At 46.9% G+C, this 19,176-nt stretch overlaps 1 protein-coding gene across 1 annotated transcript in view; it reads left to right on the top strand.

Moving 5' to 3' along the window:
• agbl4 (AGBL carboxypeptidase 4) overlaps positions 1–18,543 on the top strand; it is a 215,423-nt gene extending 196,880 nt beyond the window's left edge. The window contains exons 9-13 of the mRNA XM_076153079.1: positions 1–44; positions 8,464–8,616; positions 11,324–11,486; positions 17,823–17,916; positions 18,041–18,543. The exon at positions 1–44 is cut by the window's left edge and continues 68 nt beyond it. Coding sequence (XP_076009194.1) covers positions 1–44; positions 8,464–8,616; positions 11,324–11,486; positions 17,823–17,916; positions 18,041–18,152 — 566 coding nt within the window. The 3' untranslated portion in view covers positions 18,153–18,543. The remainder of the gene's footprint in view (positions 45–8,463; positions 8,617–11,323; positions 11,487–17,822; positions 17,917–18,040) is intronic.
• Positions 18,544–19,176: the final 633 nt, after the last annotated feature.

The following is a 19,176-nucleotide window of genomic DNA, read 5'->3' on the forward strand; positions in this document are numbered from 1 at the left end:
TGCATGCTGTCAAACAACTAATAGTGCAGATGAGCCAAGACCCGGTGAGTCTGCACACACACAGACACACACACACACACACACACACTGTCTACTGGTCCCAGCTCCAGCTTCCTCACACGCTGCTTGGTTCAGCATGTTCCTGCACTTTGTGTTTAGGGTGTGTGTGTGTGTGTGCGCGCTGGGGGGCATGGATAGATGAGTCAGCACATCTAGAATGTCACAGAAGCTCTCCTGGCCATTCAAAACATATTACAGAAGCAAGTCTGTATTCTTACTGTAACTTTTCCTCCTCCCGCTTCCACTCTTTCCGTCAGAGAAACGCTAAAGAGAGACAGGCCAGGGATTTCTCTCTTTTGTTCCTGATGTTAATTATAAGCAGAGCGGCAGGTTGGTAGGATTACTGAAGGTCAGTGTGTGTCCTGGGAATACGCTGCCCTTTTGTATACTCCTCTAATCCTGATAAGAGAGGGAGCGGGCTGGGGCGGGATGCAGGGCAGGCCATCGATGGGGTGAGGCGTGGTGCTGGCATCGGGCAGATTAACCTTTTCCCCCGGCTCTGACACGCTGATCGATAGACTCCTCCATGGCAGGGTGATCCACTCAGGCCTGTCTCTCTCTCTCTCTCACACACACACACACACAGACACTCTTAAACACACAGTGACACGGACACATTCTGATCCTGGGCAAAAGGATAAACACACGTACCGACGATTGATTTGAGGAATACTGTACGTGTGTGTGCAGGCATCTTGAAGTGGACGGATAAACGTTTGAGTGTTTATTTTCACTCACAGTCTAACCATCACACCATCAGGACGAGCCTTTACATTCAGTCTGACCCACAAGAATAAGAGAATCTCGTTCACACCACCAGCGATTAGTTCCAGTCCGTCCGCACAGCTTGCGCCTTCCTCTCCCTCCTCTCCTCTGATGATTGCCTTCGGTCCTGCAGAGTTAATTTGGAGACCTGGGCAACCTCTCCTTTTCTCTCTCGCGCTCTCACCATAGCCTGTTAATCCCATCAGACACACTACTCATGTCTGGGGTTCCCAGATGCCAGTTTCAATGCCAGCTCTACAGCCAGAAGGCCCTGTGCTACTGCCCTCCATTCATGCTCATCCCACACAGCGGACACGGAGTCTAATGAGGCCACAGGGTTGCAGGGCGCCACTGGAGGACTCTGTTAACAGGAGATCAGCTGCAGTCGTAGCAAAAGATGGAAACTCAAATTGTTCTGTATGTTCTCCGTTCACTTCGGGCTTAAATGTTTGTTAAGAACTTAGTGGAGTGACTTGGTGGCTAATGAGTGAATGCCAGCAATGTATAGTTTCCATGTTACTGAAATCATATTCAGGGAGACCATCTGTTAAGAAATGTGGAGTTTATGTCCCCGAGTGTTATGAAGTCACGCTGTGAAGTGTATGGCAGGTGGCTCAGAGTCCAGAAAAGCAAACTAGGGAGTAAAGTAGCTTAAGTCTTTGAATCAGCAGCTATTTTGTGATTTAGTTGCTCTCTATTAACTTTATGACTTAATGCCTTATAAATGTATGCTTTATCATGATGAAGTATAATAATCGTTAGACATTCTTCCTCTATCAGAAGACCTCATTTACAAAAACAGATAACTGCACTCTGTAAGGCTCAGGAGGGGAGAGAGGTTGTCTAGGGATCAGAAGGTTCCCGGTTTGATTCCGTGCTCCTCATAGAGTCCAAGTGTTGTTGAGTCCCTGACGGCTCCTGATGTGCAGGTTGGTGCTTTGGATGGTGCCATGAATGACAGCTAGTTAACTCGTGAATGCAGCTCTTTCTCACTTACAGATTGTTGTTAAAGTTGAAGTTTCAGTAACGTGATAGCTGATGACGCTGCTGCATTTGTTAATCAGACGCACAAATCCAGTTGGTTACAATTGAAAAGAAGGGGACAGAAGTCTGCAGCAAACCTTCATGTGCTGTGTTTTTGCACATCTCTGTTCTTTCCTCCTTTAATACCCACAGTTTAATGCATACGCTGTCATAATTCAAAGTCGCACTGCCCTCCACAGCACAAAGGGCCAATCCAGTGTTGAAACCCCATCATATACTTCTGACAGTCACACACATCACTCCAAAGTGATCCTCTGGCATTATGGATTCACCAACACTCCCTTTCTGCAGGGAAATAGCCTCCTTGTTCCGCTCAGGCACTAACTTCAATAACAGGCTGTGAGTTCCCAAACAAGTGCCATTCAAATCAACGCTGGTAGCAGAAACAATCTATGCTGCACAGTAACTCATGGCTACACACTTTACTTACCAAATACTTCAACACAACAAGAACAACAACTCGGTAACTAATGTTAGAAACTCAAGAAGTGAACAACAAATGATCAGAATCAATGACTTATCGCTCTATTCGGCAATGACATTGACTCGTAGATCTCGCTGTAACAGGAAAGGGTTGCTAGGGAAGCCGATCCCACTGAACACCGCCTGCATCACCGAGCCTGCTTACAGATGATTGTTCTGTTTGCTCGTCCATATGGTGGAATCACAGCAACAGAGAGTCGTCTCTCAGCAAACAGCCTCACACAAACCCTCTGCATGATACCTGCAGACACTGGTGCTTACATCAAACATCTCAGGTGTAAGGGAACAGAATCAGAGCTGAACTTTGTGTGAATGTTGGACATCATTCTTTCAATAATGAGAAAACGATGGACTTGTTTAGTGACTGATTTACTTACAGTTCTGTTTCATGATTTAGATCCATGTGTTCATGAGTAAAGTGACATGAGAGTGCTTCAAATATCATGTTTTAATTATTGAACATCCATTCCTAATATGTAAACTGCCCTCATGCAGATCAGCAGATGTCTTAAGTAAATGCAGCGCAGACAAAGACTTCACTTAAGTGTAGATGCGGCAAAATGGAGACTTGAACTTTGAAAATGACTGCTATTTGCTTTTTTATCTGCCTGTAAACATTTGTTTCACTTTCTCTACATCCATCTGAAGTCAGCCTCGTTCAAGCTGTTTCATAAAATTCAATCATTTACCATCTGCAGCTGAACATTGGTCAGCAGGGAAAATGTCTGAAAGAGGCAGTGATGCAAGGAGCTATAATCTGTTCCCAAGCTGCCCTGTTGTTTGTTTTTGAAAAGAGAGAAATGAAGAAGGGGGGGAAAAAGGGAAACGAGACCAAAGAAACAAATGGACCCATCTCCGTCCTAAAGCCTGGCTTTTCCAGCTCATTTATCAAAAGCAGAAGAAGAATTCTTTTTGATTGGCTGATTACCAGAAGCATTCATCACTGGCTGACGTATCCTCACCAATTCTACACTGCCATTTTGGATAATTTGTTAAGGATGACAAAGAGGCCATCATCGCCTTGGCTTCTGTTTGACCTTTTTAATATTAGAAAATTAATTTTCTATCTCAAACCAACGTATTAGCTTCTGTCAGAGCACACAGATGAATTTTGCACGGTGAAATCCTCCCTGTGTCCTTCCTTTAACATTCATCCTCAGTCTGTCTGTTTAATGGTCAGATCTGTCTTGGGTGGGGAAGCAGCATGGGCATCTCATCTCTGTGTGTTTGTGTTTCTCCTCCTCTTCCACTCTGTCTTCTCTCTCTTCCCTCTATGGGCATTAAAATGTCCTCTGGTGTCTTCCCACCATTTCTGATCCATTTCTGAGATTTACAAGCATTTTCCCCCCCATCATCCCCCAGTCATTGCGATCCCCCTGTCATCCCTCTCTTTATCCGACCTCAGTAGGAAGCAGCATTGTGTGCCGTTCACAGGAAGAGACACACAAAGCTCCCAAACGGCTCACAATTTAGATGCTTTTTCCTCAACTGACAGGCTTTTATGCTATTTTATTTTCATTCTGAACGGAATATCGAATATATTTTTATTTGGTCCCCTCTTGCTGTCTTTTCTGATCATCTCAACACCCCCCCCCCCCCTCCTCTCCTTTATCTGCTCTCCTGGCAGACCCTCCCAACAGATGTGGCGGCTTATGTGGCACTAACAGGCCTGAAGCGGAGGGCTGCCTGCGCCCGTTCAGCCTGATTACAAGTCACCTCTGTGTTCATAAACGGACAAATACCGCCATCAATCCGAGGGAGCGAGCGAGAGTGAGACAGAGAGAGAGAGAGAGAGGGAAAAGGAAAACAGAGCGTCAGAGACAGACGGAGGGAGAGTTTTGTGTCATTTACTGTCGTCCGTGAAGCAGGTCGTGCCATCTGCCATGTTCTGTCACTGATACATCATTAGGGGGTCACCGCCCGTACGGCCCGCTGACCTCATTTGGCTTCTCTAAGTAATGAAACGTCGGTGATATAAAGGCTCCTCCCTCTCTGCGCATTCTGTTAGAAAACAGACAACACATCTCCCAAAATTCACACCTGGAAGGATGATGGCTAAGTGCCTTGCTCAAGGGCGCTCTACCTGTAATTGCACAGGGAAATGAGAGGTTTTTCACACCCGCCTAGGTTTTCCCATATGGGTTGAGATTTGAACCACTGGCACCCCTCCAGTGGCAGGCCTGCTCTTTACTGACTGCTGCTGGATGTGCAGGCGGTGAAAGCGACGTTGTTGCTCCTCCCACAGGGGCGGGGCGTCGCCAGCAGCGCTGGATATCACACATTATACACACCAGTTATAAGTTCAACGCCGTTTCTCCTGAACAAGCAGCAGTTCCTCTCTCTCCTCCTCCCCTCCAAAGGCGTACTGCTGATGCCTTGCTCTTTATTCGGCGGCGTGTAATCCTGCTTCAATCAGCTGCTCTTCCTCTGCGTGTAAAGATAAGCCCAGCATTTTGCACCACCACTCGCCCCTCACTCTAATTAATATGCAGCAGATAAGCATTTGTCTGACTGTATTCACTCGTTTGACCTTCTGGGCGTTACACTAAACTGTTTGCAGACGCCACAAGTTCACAAGTTGTCAGTTCCCCGGAGTGAGATGTGAGTTTGGGCTTCTCTCTCTAAGCACTTTCCTTTTTTCTGGTCTCTCTCTCTCTCTCTCTCTCCTTCCTCCCCCCCACCTCTCTCCCGCTCTCTCTCAAATTGTCTTCTGACTTTCATTCTGCAGTCTCTGTCTCTTAATTGCCCCTAATTGCTTAATTACAATTTCAAATGAACAATCCTTGGAGGTCAGAGCAGGTTGTTAATTGAAGCATCAATCATAGCGGCGGGGCCTTCAGACGCACCTCCATTTGACTGACAAGGCGTTAAGTGAGTATTGTAGTACGTCTGGTCCTGACATTGTGTGTGAGTGTGTGTGTGTGTGGGGGGGGGGGGGGGGGGGGGGGGCTGCATGGCTGTTACTACTGTTACTGCTGCTCTTCTACTGTCCTTCACACGCTGCTCAGGCACATATTCCTCCTCTTCTCTGGGCTCACACACTCATCTCATCCATGTATGTGAAGTGGTGAGTAAGACGACGCTGTAATCAGAGGATTGCTGGGCCTTGGTGGAGGTATGCATCAATCTAATAAATGCCCTCCTTGGTTAAATGATATTTGCAGATCACATTCGGTCTACTATCCCTCCAACTCTCTCTCTCTCTCTCTCCACCCCCCTCTCCCTCTCTCTCTCTCTCTCTCTCTCCACCTCCATCCACTTCCTGCTGAAGTGCAGTGTGCCAGGTGAAAGCTCGTCTGGCTTCCTTCCCCATGCGTAGACCTCAGCTGGTTGGCTGGCTGGAACTTCCTCTTCCTCTTCCTCTCATTCTCTTTCTCTCTCTCTCTCTCTCTCTTTCTCTCTCTCTCTCTCTCTCTCTCTCCACCCCCCTCCTTCCTCCCGTATGTTTTCATACATCTCTCCCTCTTGTCTGTCTCCGTCACCGCTCGATTGACTGCGTTTAGCTCCCCCCCCCCCTCGTTCTCTTTAGGTTTTGTTTTTCTGTTGTTTCCCTCCTCCTCCTCTTCCTCCTCCTCCTCCTCCTCTTTCTCCTCTTCCTCCCCACTGTCCTCTTCCCCCTCCTCCACCTTCTCCTGCTGCTGTTCCTCTCCTCTGGGGCTCCATCCATCAGGTTGTCGGGGGCTGCTAGCGGCCGACTCCCAGCCACCATATTTCACCGCCAGCCAGCCGAGCAGCTGACAGCACAGCCACCGCCAGGAAATTGCTTTGGCTGTGAGCGGAATTTCAAACACAGGCACACTGCGTCGCCTGGGCCGCCCCAACACCCTCTCTTTCTCTCTCTCTCTCTCTCTCTCTCTCTCTCTCTCTCCCTCTCTCTCTCTCTCTCTTACCCTCCCTCTCTCTCTCTCTCCCTGTGTCTCTGTCTCATCCTCTCTCTCTCTCTCTCCCTCTCTCTCTCTCTCCCTCCCTCTCTCTCTCCCTGTGTCTCTGTCTCATCCTCTCTCTCTCTCCTGTCAGTCTATCTACATACACCTCCCCTGCCTCGGTTTTTATGTGCAACTCTCTTCCTCTTTGTCTCTGTCTTTCTCTCTTTCCCTCTCCCTCTCTCTCTCTCTCTCTCATACACACATCTTCGTGTCTCTCACTGTCTTTTTCTCTTTCTCCGAGTGTTTGTCTTCATATCCACATTTCCTCTCTCGCTCTGTTTCCCGTCCTCGTATTGTTTTTTTGTTTGCTCTCCTCTGCCCCCTCTCTCTGTTATTTCTCACACATACACAAACACAGACACACACACACACACACACACACACACACACACACACACACACACACACACACACTCTCCCCCTCCCGCTATCTCTCCCTCTTCCTTCCCATCCCCTCATCCTTCCTCACTCCCTCTCTCCCTTTCTCTTTACGACCCACGGGGAACAACGCGTGGTACAGAATGTGTAATAAGCAGAGAAGAGAAATAGATAAAGAGGGGAAGGATAAAACCAGGAGAAGGAGAATGCGGTGATAAGATGGGAGAGAGGAGGTGGAGAGGTGAGCTGGAGTTACTGGTCAGAGAAGGCATTTGTGTGTGTGTGTATTCCTTCCCTTGTCAGAACCAGTTTCGGAGCGTAAAGACGTAAGGATGTCTTCATCAGACCAGGCCGTCTCTGCTGCTCTTTGTGACGTTAGTTGCCTGGATAGCAGAGACAGAGACAGGAGCAACACGTGTCCCATCTGCTGCGTCTCGCTCCACCTTCAGCGCTGTTATGTCTCAAAGGGTTCCTTCAAAAGAGAGAGAGAGAGAGAGAGAGAGAGAGAGAGAGAGAGAGAGAGATGTAGAATATGTAGCAGCTCTCCGGTTGCAAGTTGCAGCTGTAAATGTGGTGTTTTTGTAATACAATCACAGAGACGTTTATTAAAATGTGATCTATGGCGAAGCTCAAATTAAATAGACTCCTTTTCCCCAGTTTCCTCAGCAAAATGAATGTGAGTCATAAATCTGGAGAAATCACAGCACAGCAGATGAGTTTATGGATGTTCAGTCCGTGTGCGTCACCTGCTGTCATTCAGTGTAGCTACGATACGCCAACGTGTTACAGGGAGGTACTGGAGCAAGTCATCTGCAGGGCGCACGCTGATGAAAGACCAACGTGTGTGTGTGTGTGTGTGTGTGTGTGTGTGTGTGTGTGTGTGTGCAGGTGTGGGAGTGTGTGGACGGAGATAACAGAGTCAACCATGAGAAACGGATCTTATCAGGCTCCTTTTACATAGTCTGTGCAGGAGGAAGACGGCATTACACGGCCCCCCTAATCAGTGTGAGGTTCAGGGTCAGCAAGCAGCTCCGGCACCAAATCTGTCCGTCTGTCTGTCCAGCGTCAGAATCTGGGTCACATTCTTCTTCAAACTATTCAGCTGTTTTATTATATTAGCATTACTTCACCAAGACAGGACAGAGCATCTATGCAATAAATGAACACACATTCTTCTGCTTTGTCACTTTTTCTTTACTTACTAACAATTATTTTTTCTTTACTGAACTGTTTTCATTATCGTTACTCTTCTGCAGGCTTCTCACAGACATAAAGGCTTTGTTCAGGTGGTGTCAGTCGTGATTGTAGATCTGACGAATCAATCTGGATTTCAGTGATACAACAAACTTTAATGGTTTCCTTGATAAATAAATCTGAGCAAAGTCACAGATTTTTTTGGTAGTGGCAGCATTTTTCTTAAATCTTTACAGTAGATAAATGAATAAACAAATAAACTAATTCCTAGTATCACATACTGTACTGTAGGTCTGTGTGTGTGTGTATGTGTGTGTACTATATGTAGTCCTCAGCCCCCTGGTGTGTAGGTACAGTAGGTGTGTCCGTCTAACAGCAGTCTGTCTCCCCTCATCAGTGTGTGTAAGGTTTGTAGTCGTCCCTCAGGGGAAACGCTCCTCAGCTCTCCTGGGAGCTGAATCCAAGAAAGAGGCTTTTCCTTATTCCCACCGGAGCTGCTCCGACGTGCTCTGGTGCTCTCACAGTCAGGAAAGTATCCCATCATCCCCACTAACCTGCTGTATTTCATCTCCTGTCTGTCTCCTTCTCTTCCCTCCCTCTGTCTGTCCTTCAGAGGGTTAGTTTGGAGTTCTACATCGATGTCCATGCCCACTCCACCTTGCTGAACGGCTTCATGTACGGCAACGTGTTTGAGAATGAGGACCGTGTCCAGAGACAGGCGGTCTTCCCCAGACTGCTCTGTCAGAATGCACCAGACTTCTCCCTGGTAAGTCACTCAAACAGACTGGATTCATGCACCTGGTGTCAAACTGCACACTGACACACGAGAGAAGACCAGAGTGGCACTGAGACGCTCCCAGGTGGGATTTGGGAACAGCAAAACATCATGCCTGCCTCATAATGATTATTAATGCACTGTTAACATACACACATTCTCATATTAGTCACAGATTTACACACTTGCACCTACCAGAGTTGTTAATTAGGTGGAGAGGATGGAATACATAAGACAGGAAGTTTGACATTGTTGGAGGGAGACTGCACCAAAACTGCAAAAACAAGTAGAATCAGTCAGTAACAGCAAATACATGCAAATGAATATAACAGAATGTAAATAATAATAGCAAAGGTGTGTAACAAACATGTGCAGTCAACAATGTCAACACTTGTATTCACTAACAAATGTGTAAATAAAAGAATGGAAATGGAATTCCAGCAGGTGGGAATACAATATTTATATTTTGGTTTGCAAGATAGCAACAGAAGCTCATGCAGAAGAAGATATGAATGGAAATTATGTATGAGATCCTAGAGTTCTCCTCAAAATGAGAAAGAAAATGTGTGTGTGTGTGTGTGTGTGTGTGTGTGTGTGTGTGTGTGTGTGTGTGTGTGTGTGTGTGCGCGCGTGTGTAGAGCTCTCAAATATTCATGTACTGTATATGAGCAATTTACAAGTTGAGAATATGAAGAAAAACTATGAGAAATTATATTTATACTGTACATAAAATCTGAATTTACAGTTTCACACAGTGGAGAGGTAAAGCGTGTGAGGATGTATATGAATGTGCATGTGTGTGTGAAAAACAGAAATAGTGCAAGCGAAGGCTGTACAGTATAGGTCAGGATGAAGCACGGCATTGTAAAGTAGGCCAGGGTGTGTGTGTGTGTGTGTGTGTGTGTGTGTGTGTGTGTGTGTGTGTGTGTGTGTGTGTGTGTGTGTGTGTGTGTTGTGTTTAAGAACCCTGTTAGTTGGCTGAAAATGGGGTCGTTTGGACAGAAAGTGCTGAGGTGTCGGACGGAGGGAAAGGAAAGAAGCTGGAGAGGAGATAAGTGTGAAAGAATAGAGAATAGACGGAGAACAGAAAGCTTCAGTCACTCCTCCATAGAAAGCGACGCCTTTTGATACTGTACGTTATCCGCCCGACCATTTCCTCTCAGCCCCGTGTCACTTCCACTGACCTTCATTTCACAGTGACGCTGACATTTCATAGCAAAGCCACTTACACACATCATAAAGAATAACCTTTATTACCAATTGACACTGAGTGCCAGCCAGGATACAGAGACAAGCCAGACAGGTGGACGTCCAACCGCACGTGTATGGAAATGTCACAGACTGTCAATGTCTATAGGCTGTGTTATGCAGAATGTTACGATACTCCCACCCTCCCTCTCTCTCTCTCTCTCTCTCTCTCTCTCTCTCTCTCTCTCTCTCTCTCTCACTCCCTCGCTCTCCTTTTCTTTCCCCCTGAGCGTGCGTGTGTGTGTGTGTGTATGACAGCTGGCCCCGGGGTCATCTCTCTCCCATACTGTGCTTTTGTCCCTCTGCCCATTCAGCACTACCTAAAGCCCAATACAGCAGCAGCACACCGCAACACAATCACAGCTTAAGTCCCACTGGTGGCCACCGCGTCTGCATTTCAGCAGGGCCAGATCTCACTGCAGCACAGTGGAGTGACAGTAAATGGAAACTTTTTCTACACTTCCCCAAGACAGCCTTCTCGTCCCTCCGGCAGAGCTGACGTGCTGAAACATAGACAGGAGGTTTCTTTTGTGTTTTCTATGCGAAATCCGTTTACAACCAATTTTGTAATGACATCGTATGAAGAGAATCTGTTAAGAAATAAGCAAACGTTCAGATTTTGTGTCCCGGCTTCTCCGGAGGTCTGCACCTGCTGAACAAGAAAGGAATCAGTGGAAGTTAATACATTTCTGCTGATCAGACGTGGCTGTGAGAGTCAAACACAAACGCTTTGTTTCCCCATTTATCAACAGCAAAGTGTGTGTGTGTGTATGCTCCCCCTGCGGGCCTCAGGACATTAATGTAAACACATTTTTATTTGGGCTTTTCAAACACTTCAGGTTCATATATTTAACTGAAAAGAGGGCATGATAACATACAGTGCTCACAAATACAATGACTGACTTATCTTTGCTTAACAGAAACATAGAAAGACGTAAAAACAGAGATAATGTTTGCAGAAATCCTTCATCTCTGAATGAAGCAAAGGTGGCATCTGAATGAACATACATTCATGTGAAGAAGATCGCCACTTTCCTCTCTTTGCGTGTCACCGTGTTTGATCTCCATATCTCCTTCAGCCTTGTTGTCCCACACACAGTGAAGGTCGACTCATATCATATAACATTCACACACATCAGCTGCACTCAGGTGCTTGACGTCCTGGCAGATTTGTCCAATACAATAGTGTCTTTGTCGCTCAACAAGAAGTGGCAGTAATGGACAAATTTCCCGCCGTGGACTCCAGAGGACGATCAGGCAGGATGACATTGTTGTGATGTGTGTGTGTCTGCAGGGACACACTGGATAACACAAGCATGCAGGATCTATATAAGCATCATCTGCAACATCTGGCTCAAACATAACACACCTTGACCCATAGTCCTCTGGCTGAGGTGTTTCTCCTCCACCTGTCTCATGTTCGCTTGTCTTGTTTTGTGTCTTCCTGTAGTCCAACACGTCCTTTAACCGGGACTCAGTGAAGGCCGGGACCGGGCGACGCTTCCTCGGCGGTCTCCTCGACGACACGTCCTACTGCTACACGCTGGAGGTGTCCTTCTACAGCTACATGACGGCTGGCAGCACCGCTCCTGTACCTTACACGGAGGAAACATGTATCCTGGGATCTGTGTGTGAGTGTGTGTGTGCGTGCGTGTGCGTTAGTGTGCATCTACTGTTATTTTTCAGTAAAGAATGTATTGAGTAGCAGTGAAACGCTGCTGCAGCTCATGTCTCTCACACTTTTATCTCTTAGTCTCTCTCTCACTCACTCTCTCTCTCTTACACACACACACACACTCACACACAAACACAAATACAATAAGCTGCCCCTAATTACATTTCACGGTTACTCCAGCCAATTGATCACCTATTCATTGGAGAAGTCATTATTTTAATTTTTGTGTGCTTGCGTCTGTGAGTGTATGAGTGTGTGTTCATGTGCGTGTGTGTGTGTGTGTGTGTGTATCGGGTCATGTGTAGTCACTGGAGAACCGCGTTGCTCTTTTGTTGCTTGCTCCGACAGACGTGCAGTGACAGAATAGGGATGTGATAGCTGCGTCTATTGATTCCCTTTACAAAGGAGAGAGGAGAAAGGCGGCCTGTATTGGCACATGTACTGCTGCCTGTGCACGTTTTTGTGGCTTTTATTGCGATAAACAATGGGACAATGGATCAAACACGATTCTGTTGACTGCACTCGCGCGTTCACACACACTCACACAGGTATACACACACACACACACACACACACACGTACGCGCACTCCTCACAGGGAGCCAAGGTCATAGGTGCCTTAATGGAGCGAGATGGGGATGACGTTTTCCTTCAGCTGACCTTCTCGCGGCTGAAGAGCTCCCGAGAGCCGGCCGACGGCGGTCTGATCGCAGCGATAGAGTGAGTGAGAAGAGGGAGAAGGAGAGATATGGAGAGAGTGATAAGAACCCTACATATGAAAAGTATGTGCTGTACACACACTCTGGCAGGCTGAGGGGAGGAGGGTGGTAAATTCATGATGGACTAGTGCCCTCTAGTGGCTGGAAGGTGCTGCGCTCCAGATGTGGATGTTCACTTGCAGCCTCACAGGGAAAGTGAAAGGCATCTTACACACGGATCACTGACAGGAGAGCACATTTTATAACATTTCACTGAGAAATTGAGGATTTAGCCTAACATATGTGCAGTATAGAGTGGTGTATGGTGTATGTGTCTGTGTGTGTTTGTGTGTTTTCATAGAAATACTGACTACACATGGGAACACACACAAATAAATAAACGCTGCATAACAAATTCCATTCAGTGTTTACTTCGGCGGCGGGTTTGAACAAAGATAACAACAGAGAATCCAGATTTCTACCTGTATGTGTGTGGGTAGGTGTGTGTGTGTGTGTGTGTGCCGGGGGATATTTCTTCTGAAGGTGAAATTAGGAAAGAACCTTGCTCAGGTGGGATTCCTCGCTTCATCTTGTTGTTTTGGAGCGTGTGTGTGTGTGTGTGAGAAAGAGAGAGAAGAGGCGTAATAGGAGGTGGGGCTCCACAGGGGTTGCCCGGGCTGCACAGGGACCTGGTGTCGAGTGGAGATTGGGGTCAGGCAGGTTGAAGGAACGGACCATGTCGCTTTTTACGCTCCAGTGCTCTGCCCGATGGAGCGAGCAAATCATCAACACAGACCTTTAGCATCACAATGCCCCTCCACCTTTCTCACCTGGAACACACACACACACACAAGCACACACACACACACACACACACACACATATGCAGACACGCCCCCTAAACAAATGCATCAGGAATAAATAATAACCCAGATCTAACACACACCTGCAAATTGAAACCGCAACCTTTCTCAAGACCGAGTCCTTCGTCACATCACAAAGGAGCTCGGGAAAAAGGTGCAATGCTGTGTGTGTGTGTGTGTGTGTGTGTGTGTGTGTGTGTGTGTGTGTGTGTGTGTGTGTGCGCGTGTGCGTGTGCGTGTGCGTGTGCGTGCCTGTGTGTGTGTCTTGGTTCTCAGACATATCCCTCTCTCTCTCTCTCGTCTCGACTCCTCTCCACTTATGTCCTCCTCTCTCCTCTACTCCGTCCTTTCCTCTCATCTCATCACCACAACGTAACAGCTCATTATATCATCTAGTCAAGCTGAGAATCCTCCTCTCTAAAACAGCGGGGACAGTCTCCATCCGGTGTCTGTCTTCTCTTTGTCCTCTAATCTTTTAACACCTCTGTGTGTGGGAGTGTTTCTGTGTTTTTCTGGGTGAATGCGTATGCTCTCTCTCTCTCTCCCTCTCTCTCTCTCTCTCTCTCTCTCTCTCTCTCTATCTCTATCTCTATCTCTATCTCTCTCTGTGTTTGCTTACATATAGATTGGAGCTGACTGTGTTGCCGACACGCCCTCGCCCTGTAATTAGACGTTTCGGGCTGGTGTCCTTCCAGATTGTTCTGTTTTCTCTGTCCAAATGCATTTTTTGGAGGATCCCTCCGGTCCACTCTGTAAAGTTTAATCACCGTCATGGGTGAGAGGCTGAGAGAGGACTCGATCAAGGGTAAGAGAATCTGGGACCCTGTTCAAAACTCAGCTTGATGCTTTCCACTGTGTGTGTATGGCTGTGTGTGTGTGTGTGTGTGTGTGTGTGTGGTTGCTTCTCTGTATCTGTGAGAGTTTTATTTGTTATGGAGAGAAAACCATGACTTTGAAGGATTTCCACACCCTTCCTCTGCTCCCTGTTTCACTCTCCTTGCTCCATTCTTCTTCTTGTTTTCTTCTGTCCCCACCATTGTTCCGCCCGTCTTGATTTATCCGACACTCTTCCAGTCAGAGGTCCCATCAAATTCCTTCACCAACATATCTGCTGTCATTGTTGGGGTCGTCCAGCAGAAGCTTTCGGACCAAGCGACCAGTCAGGCACTTGTAGGCTGCATTCTGATCATGTGTGTGATGTCTGTCTGCCAAGGCGGCGGCGTGGCCCAGACGTGCACGCCGCCATAACAGTGGGACTCCATCAAGGGCGTGTGTGAATACCAGAGCTGCCAATGGAACGCAATATGCATCACTGAGCTTGACACCCAATGGACAGCCAGTGACAAGTATGCAAATGATTTAGCTGGGAGGCAGATATGCTCCACTAGCACACATCATACACATCATATCACACAGACATGCACAAATGAACAGGTACACACACACACAAACACACACACACATGCGCAATACTGATGCGGGGCCTGACACAAACAGGTGTCTTCACGGAAGTACTTAGAAAGTTGTTGGAACACACACACACACACACACACACACACACAGAGGCACAGCTGCAGGTGTGTTGTGGTTGTATATGGAGATTACGGCGCTCATGTCCCTTAATATTCATGCAGAGAGAGAAAAAACACACTAACAAGCCACCAAACACACACCGGCAGATATTTTCAACTCTCTGTTTGGTGTTTTTTTTCAGAAGCCAGCGCGTCACCGTCCCTTAAATGTCGTCTCTGCTGTGGACGGAGTGTAAAGTCATTAAAAGGAAAGCTTTGAGATGAATGAATGTTACAATAATTGACATAAATAAAGTCCGGTAGCTTTTGCAGTCATGTACACAAACCAAATGACCGATGGGGAGAATGAAAGTAAGGATAGAGGAGATCTGCTGTCTTGGCTCTTCCTCCTCCCGGTGATTTAAATGTGTTTGTCCCTCTGGGTGAGAGAACGTGAGGTCCTTAAGTTTACTGAATCACTACTGGGAGCAGAAATCTCCCTTTTTGTATTGCTGTTGTTGACTATCCATTTAATTAGCATTGCTAATTAGTTCCCTGTGTGTCAGTGCAGTGACAGGGCCTGTCTCTGGCCCATATTGATGGCTCCAACGTCCCCTCGCTTGTCTCCTCGTTAACTCCTGTCCGATCTGGACGACATCCTCGTGTTTTGGCCGTTTTTATCACTGGGGGCCTTGTTGTCTGATTGTCACCTTGTCTGTCTGTCTGCCAGGGCCGAGCACGAGGGACGCGGCGGTGAAAGCCGCTAAATGCCACGCCGACAGTAAACATCTGTGGTAAACAAGTCATGCTGTCCCCGTCTCCATTGTCTCTCCTGTCCTATCTTTCATCAGCCCCCGTGCCGGCGTGCCCTTGAGCCATGACAATGACCCACTATTGATCAGACAAGAGCAGTATGTGGAGTGAGATGTTAAAGAGTGCACCTGACACACCCTCATGACAGCAGACAAGCAGCTGACAGCCTGCAAACACGCTGCTGTGACCTTCTTAGTGATGAGGGGCTGAGATACAGTCAAGTTGGTGGAACGTCTATAAACTATGTTATCAGAATCAAAGTATCCTGTAATTATGTGAAGCTGTGCTGACAAGATAGATGCAGATGGAAACAGCTGATGTTTCTCTGAATCTTTCCACCGCCACCATCCCTGTAAAGCAGCTTCAGCCCCCCCACTATTCACTGGCTCACACACACATCACTTCCTGCTACAGCAGCAGTCTTGCTCCAGACCCTGCGGTTTCCCCCGGCAACACGCCAGACAGCACCGGTTAGGGCATCCTCTGTGTCTCCGGTCATTCGCCCCACGGATGGAGTTCTCCTTCAGAAGCTGACCGTCCATCACGAAACCTCCTGTAATAGACAGCGAGTCGTGACAAGCCAAGCTGAGAGGCCATCTGCGCACGGTGGGGTCCTTGAGATATTTTAGTCGCCGAGCGTGCCTCGCCAAAAGAACTCAGGACTGGCGTGGAGCTCTGCTGATGAAAGAGAAAGGGAGGAAAACACCGCAAACTTTCCCGAGGTCAGAATGAAGATGTCAAGGGTACACGTCCAGCATGTGTGTGCGTGTGTGTGCGTGTGTGTGGGTGTGTGCGTGCCAGTGTGTATTAACTCTGACAAATGAGCCGTAGATTCATGACTGCTCTTATTTCACCTCATCCAGGTTTTAGAAGGAAGCTCCGGCACGAATCAGAGCGTAAAAGCAACATGAAGAAGGATTAGTTTTCTCATCTGTAGTCTAATCAGTATCGTCTGATTGTAATCAGATGAGACAGACCACGCGGCCCCTAAACACACACACACACACACACACACATGTTCACTCACTCACAGCGAGCCAGGCCTGATGCAGGACTCACAGACAAACAGCCAGATGGGGCATAGACACAAACTCTGGACTCATGTGGAGAGAGTTGCCATCAGCCTGCTGGGTGAAGAATGGAGTTCTACAGAGACAACACGAGGAAAGATACTCTCTCATGGGCCAAGGTGACAAACTCCAGACTGAGGGCCTCTCTCACATGTTCACACACCCGCCTAACTTCCCAGCCTTACCCTTCCACCAGTTTGTGTGTGTGTGTGTGTGCTCTTCAATCTTAGTCCGCCAGTCGGTTCAATCACACAGTGTGACAGATGGACAGTCCAATGGATGACACGCTGTTATCAGAGTATCAACAAGGTAATGACACGGGAAAGTGACTGATTGTGTCTCCGTCCTGCTTGAACCTGGTGAAGAATGGCGTCGTCTAGCAAGACATCAATGCGGTTTTGTGATGGAATCAATGTATGTATGGACGGAGCGATCATGTAGATGGATGATGATGATGGAATAGGGATGGAATGGGCGTCGGGAAGAGAGGATAGATGGATTGGCAGATGGATATTGGCGGGCATCCGTCATGCCACTCATCCCTCGGCGACGGCGTGGAATTCACTCCTCTTAGCTGCATTGTTCTTTATCTGTATTTGCCAAATCCTCCCTCGCCGTGATGGAGAACATCATTAGTATTCTGCAATTTCTCCACTTCTTCATTATCTGAAGCAGATTGTCATCATTACTTGCCCTGGTAGCCTAATGATCACAGGCTTAGCAACAGCACTCATAGAGGGTTGGCTGTTTTATAAAAGCGCTGAAGTTATTGATATTATCCCTAATGTAGCGCGGGGCGAGCGGGCAGGCCATGATGTGTGCGTTCACCTCTGAATTTAAATAAGGCCTCGGCTGTAAGTAATTGCTGTTGTGTGATTCATGCCAGCATCATGCATTTGGCTGACGTGAGTGAAATGCAGTTGATTTAGCCTCGCTTAATGCAGAACGCAGTGTGTTGTACCTTGAGGATTTACGCCGGCCATTTCTCCAGGCGCCGCTCCTTAGTTATTTACTGTACTTCACCGGGCTGATGTCGCCGCTGACAGAAGGAACACCAAGTCCCTTTTTTTTTCATCACTTTATGTTATACGTGTGCAGAATCTAAGTAACGATTTAGTGGCTTCAGCATGTCATGTTGGATATACATCACAGACATTCAACATTCTAAATCTCTGGAGTGTCTCTGAATGTTTCACCCTCAGTGTCGCTCTTTGAGGTGTGCATCTGCTGTAGTATCTTTAATTCCTTCTTGGAGTTATTTTGAGGTGTGTTTACTGCAGTTTGTCCCTAAACGATGAGCTTTAACTCCCCCGATCTCAGACATGAAACTGGGCAGGAACGTGGCTCGAACCTTCCTGGATTACTACAAACTCAACAACCTCATCAATGACAGCAGACCAACTCAAATTCAAAGGTATGGCCCTGTCAACAGATAAGTATTCAATTAAGTCACTCACACTAATATTTTTGCTATTTATCACAAGCGTTTCATCCTTTAAATCCCTTACGTGTGTGTCTATTTGTGTGTGTGCCACCAGTGCTGAGGTGTTATCCCAGAAAAGCAGCAGCAACGGCAAGAACAACGCGGTCAACAGAGACACAACAGAGCGAGAGAAAGAGAAGAAGAGCCAAGGAGGAGCCAGGCACTAGAGGGGCAGATGGACAGACAGACAAGGCGAACACGTATAAAATTTAAAGCAGCGTAGCAGGAGGATCCTTCATGCTTCATTGCCTTTAGAACCTCCACATCTCCACCGGCTATAAAGAGTTATTTCCGCATTTGACAGACTTATGATGGAGGACTGGCTGGTATCCACTGCAGCAAAACCAGAACAAGTTTCCTCCTGTGTTATTTAGTGCTATGGGATGTCAAAGGGAGGCGTCATTAACCCTCCCCGACTCCTCACCAGGCCTCCCCCTCTGCACATCCTTTGGCTTTTCATTAAGATACATGGAGTGAGATGAAGTTGTTTACACGGTTGTAAATAAGCACGCTGCCCTGTCGTTATTGACTTGCTTTATGACTTTATTGGTGTTATTATCTCTGTTGGTATTATAATTAGTGATTTAATGTTTCGACACAGCAATACAGAGACTGATGACGTGTGTATAAAAGAACATTTTGATAAGTCTGTCCAGCTGTATGGAAGTTAGTGCGCACATCTGTGTTTATTTATAATGTTACTGAGCATGCACTGATGAATGAGAATATGAAGATTGTATGTGGTTTTACAGATTTAAGGGCACTTTCATACAAATGTGTGTTGAGATTAATGAGAGAGAGAGTGTGTGTGTGAGGAAGAGAGAGAGCAAGAGGTGACTTTTTAGACATTTTAAAGTACTCCGGCGATTTTGCAAAGTTGTTGTCATTGATGTCTGAGCTAGAACTTGAACATGAACTAGAACGAAAGCTTTTACTTCAACAGCACAAAGAAGTTATGAACACCACAATAAAAACTAAATGCATCTTTGGATTCCCTGATAGAACTGTTATGCTTTATGCTTTTAGAGGCTTCACACAGGGTCCCAGGTCATCCAACCAATTTGACTTTACAGTAAGAAAACATCTTTATTGTCCAAACAAATCATGGAGTACATCGTACATCGAAACTCCAGCTTTAATAGATACAAAATCAACCCCTGAACCTTACCACCAGCAGGCCCTGCACCACCT

Source organism: Genypterus blacodes, unplaced genomic scaffold (genome assembly GCF_046128005.1).
Source record: "Genypterus blacodes isolate CSIRO-AG114 ecotype Tasmania unplaced genomic scaffold, CSIRO-AGI_Gbla_v1 ptg000058l_1, whole genome shotgun sequence".
Taxonomy (NCBI): domain Eukaryota; kingdom Metazoa; phylum Chordata; class Actinopteri; order Ophidiiformes; family Ophidiidae; genus Genypterus; species Genypterus blacodes.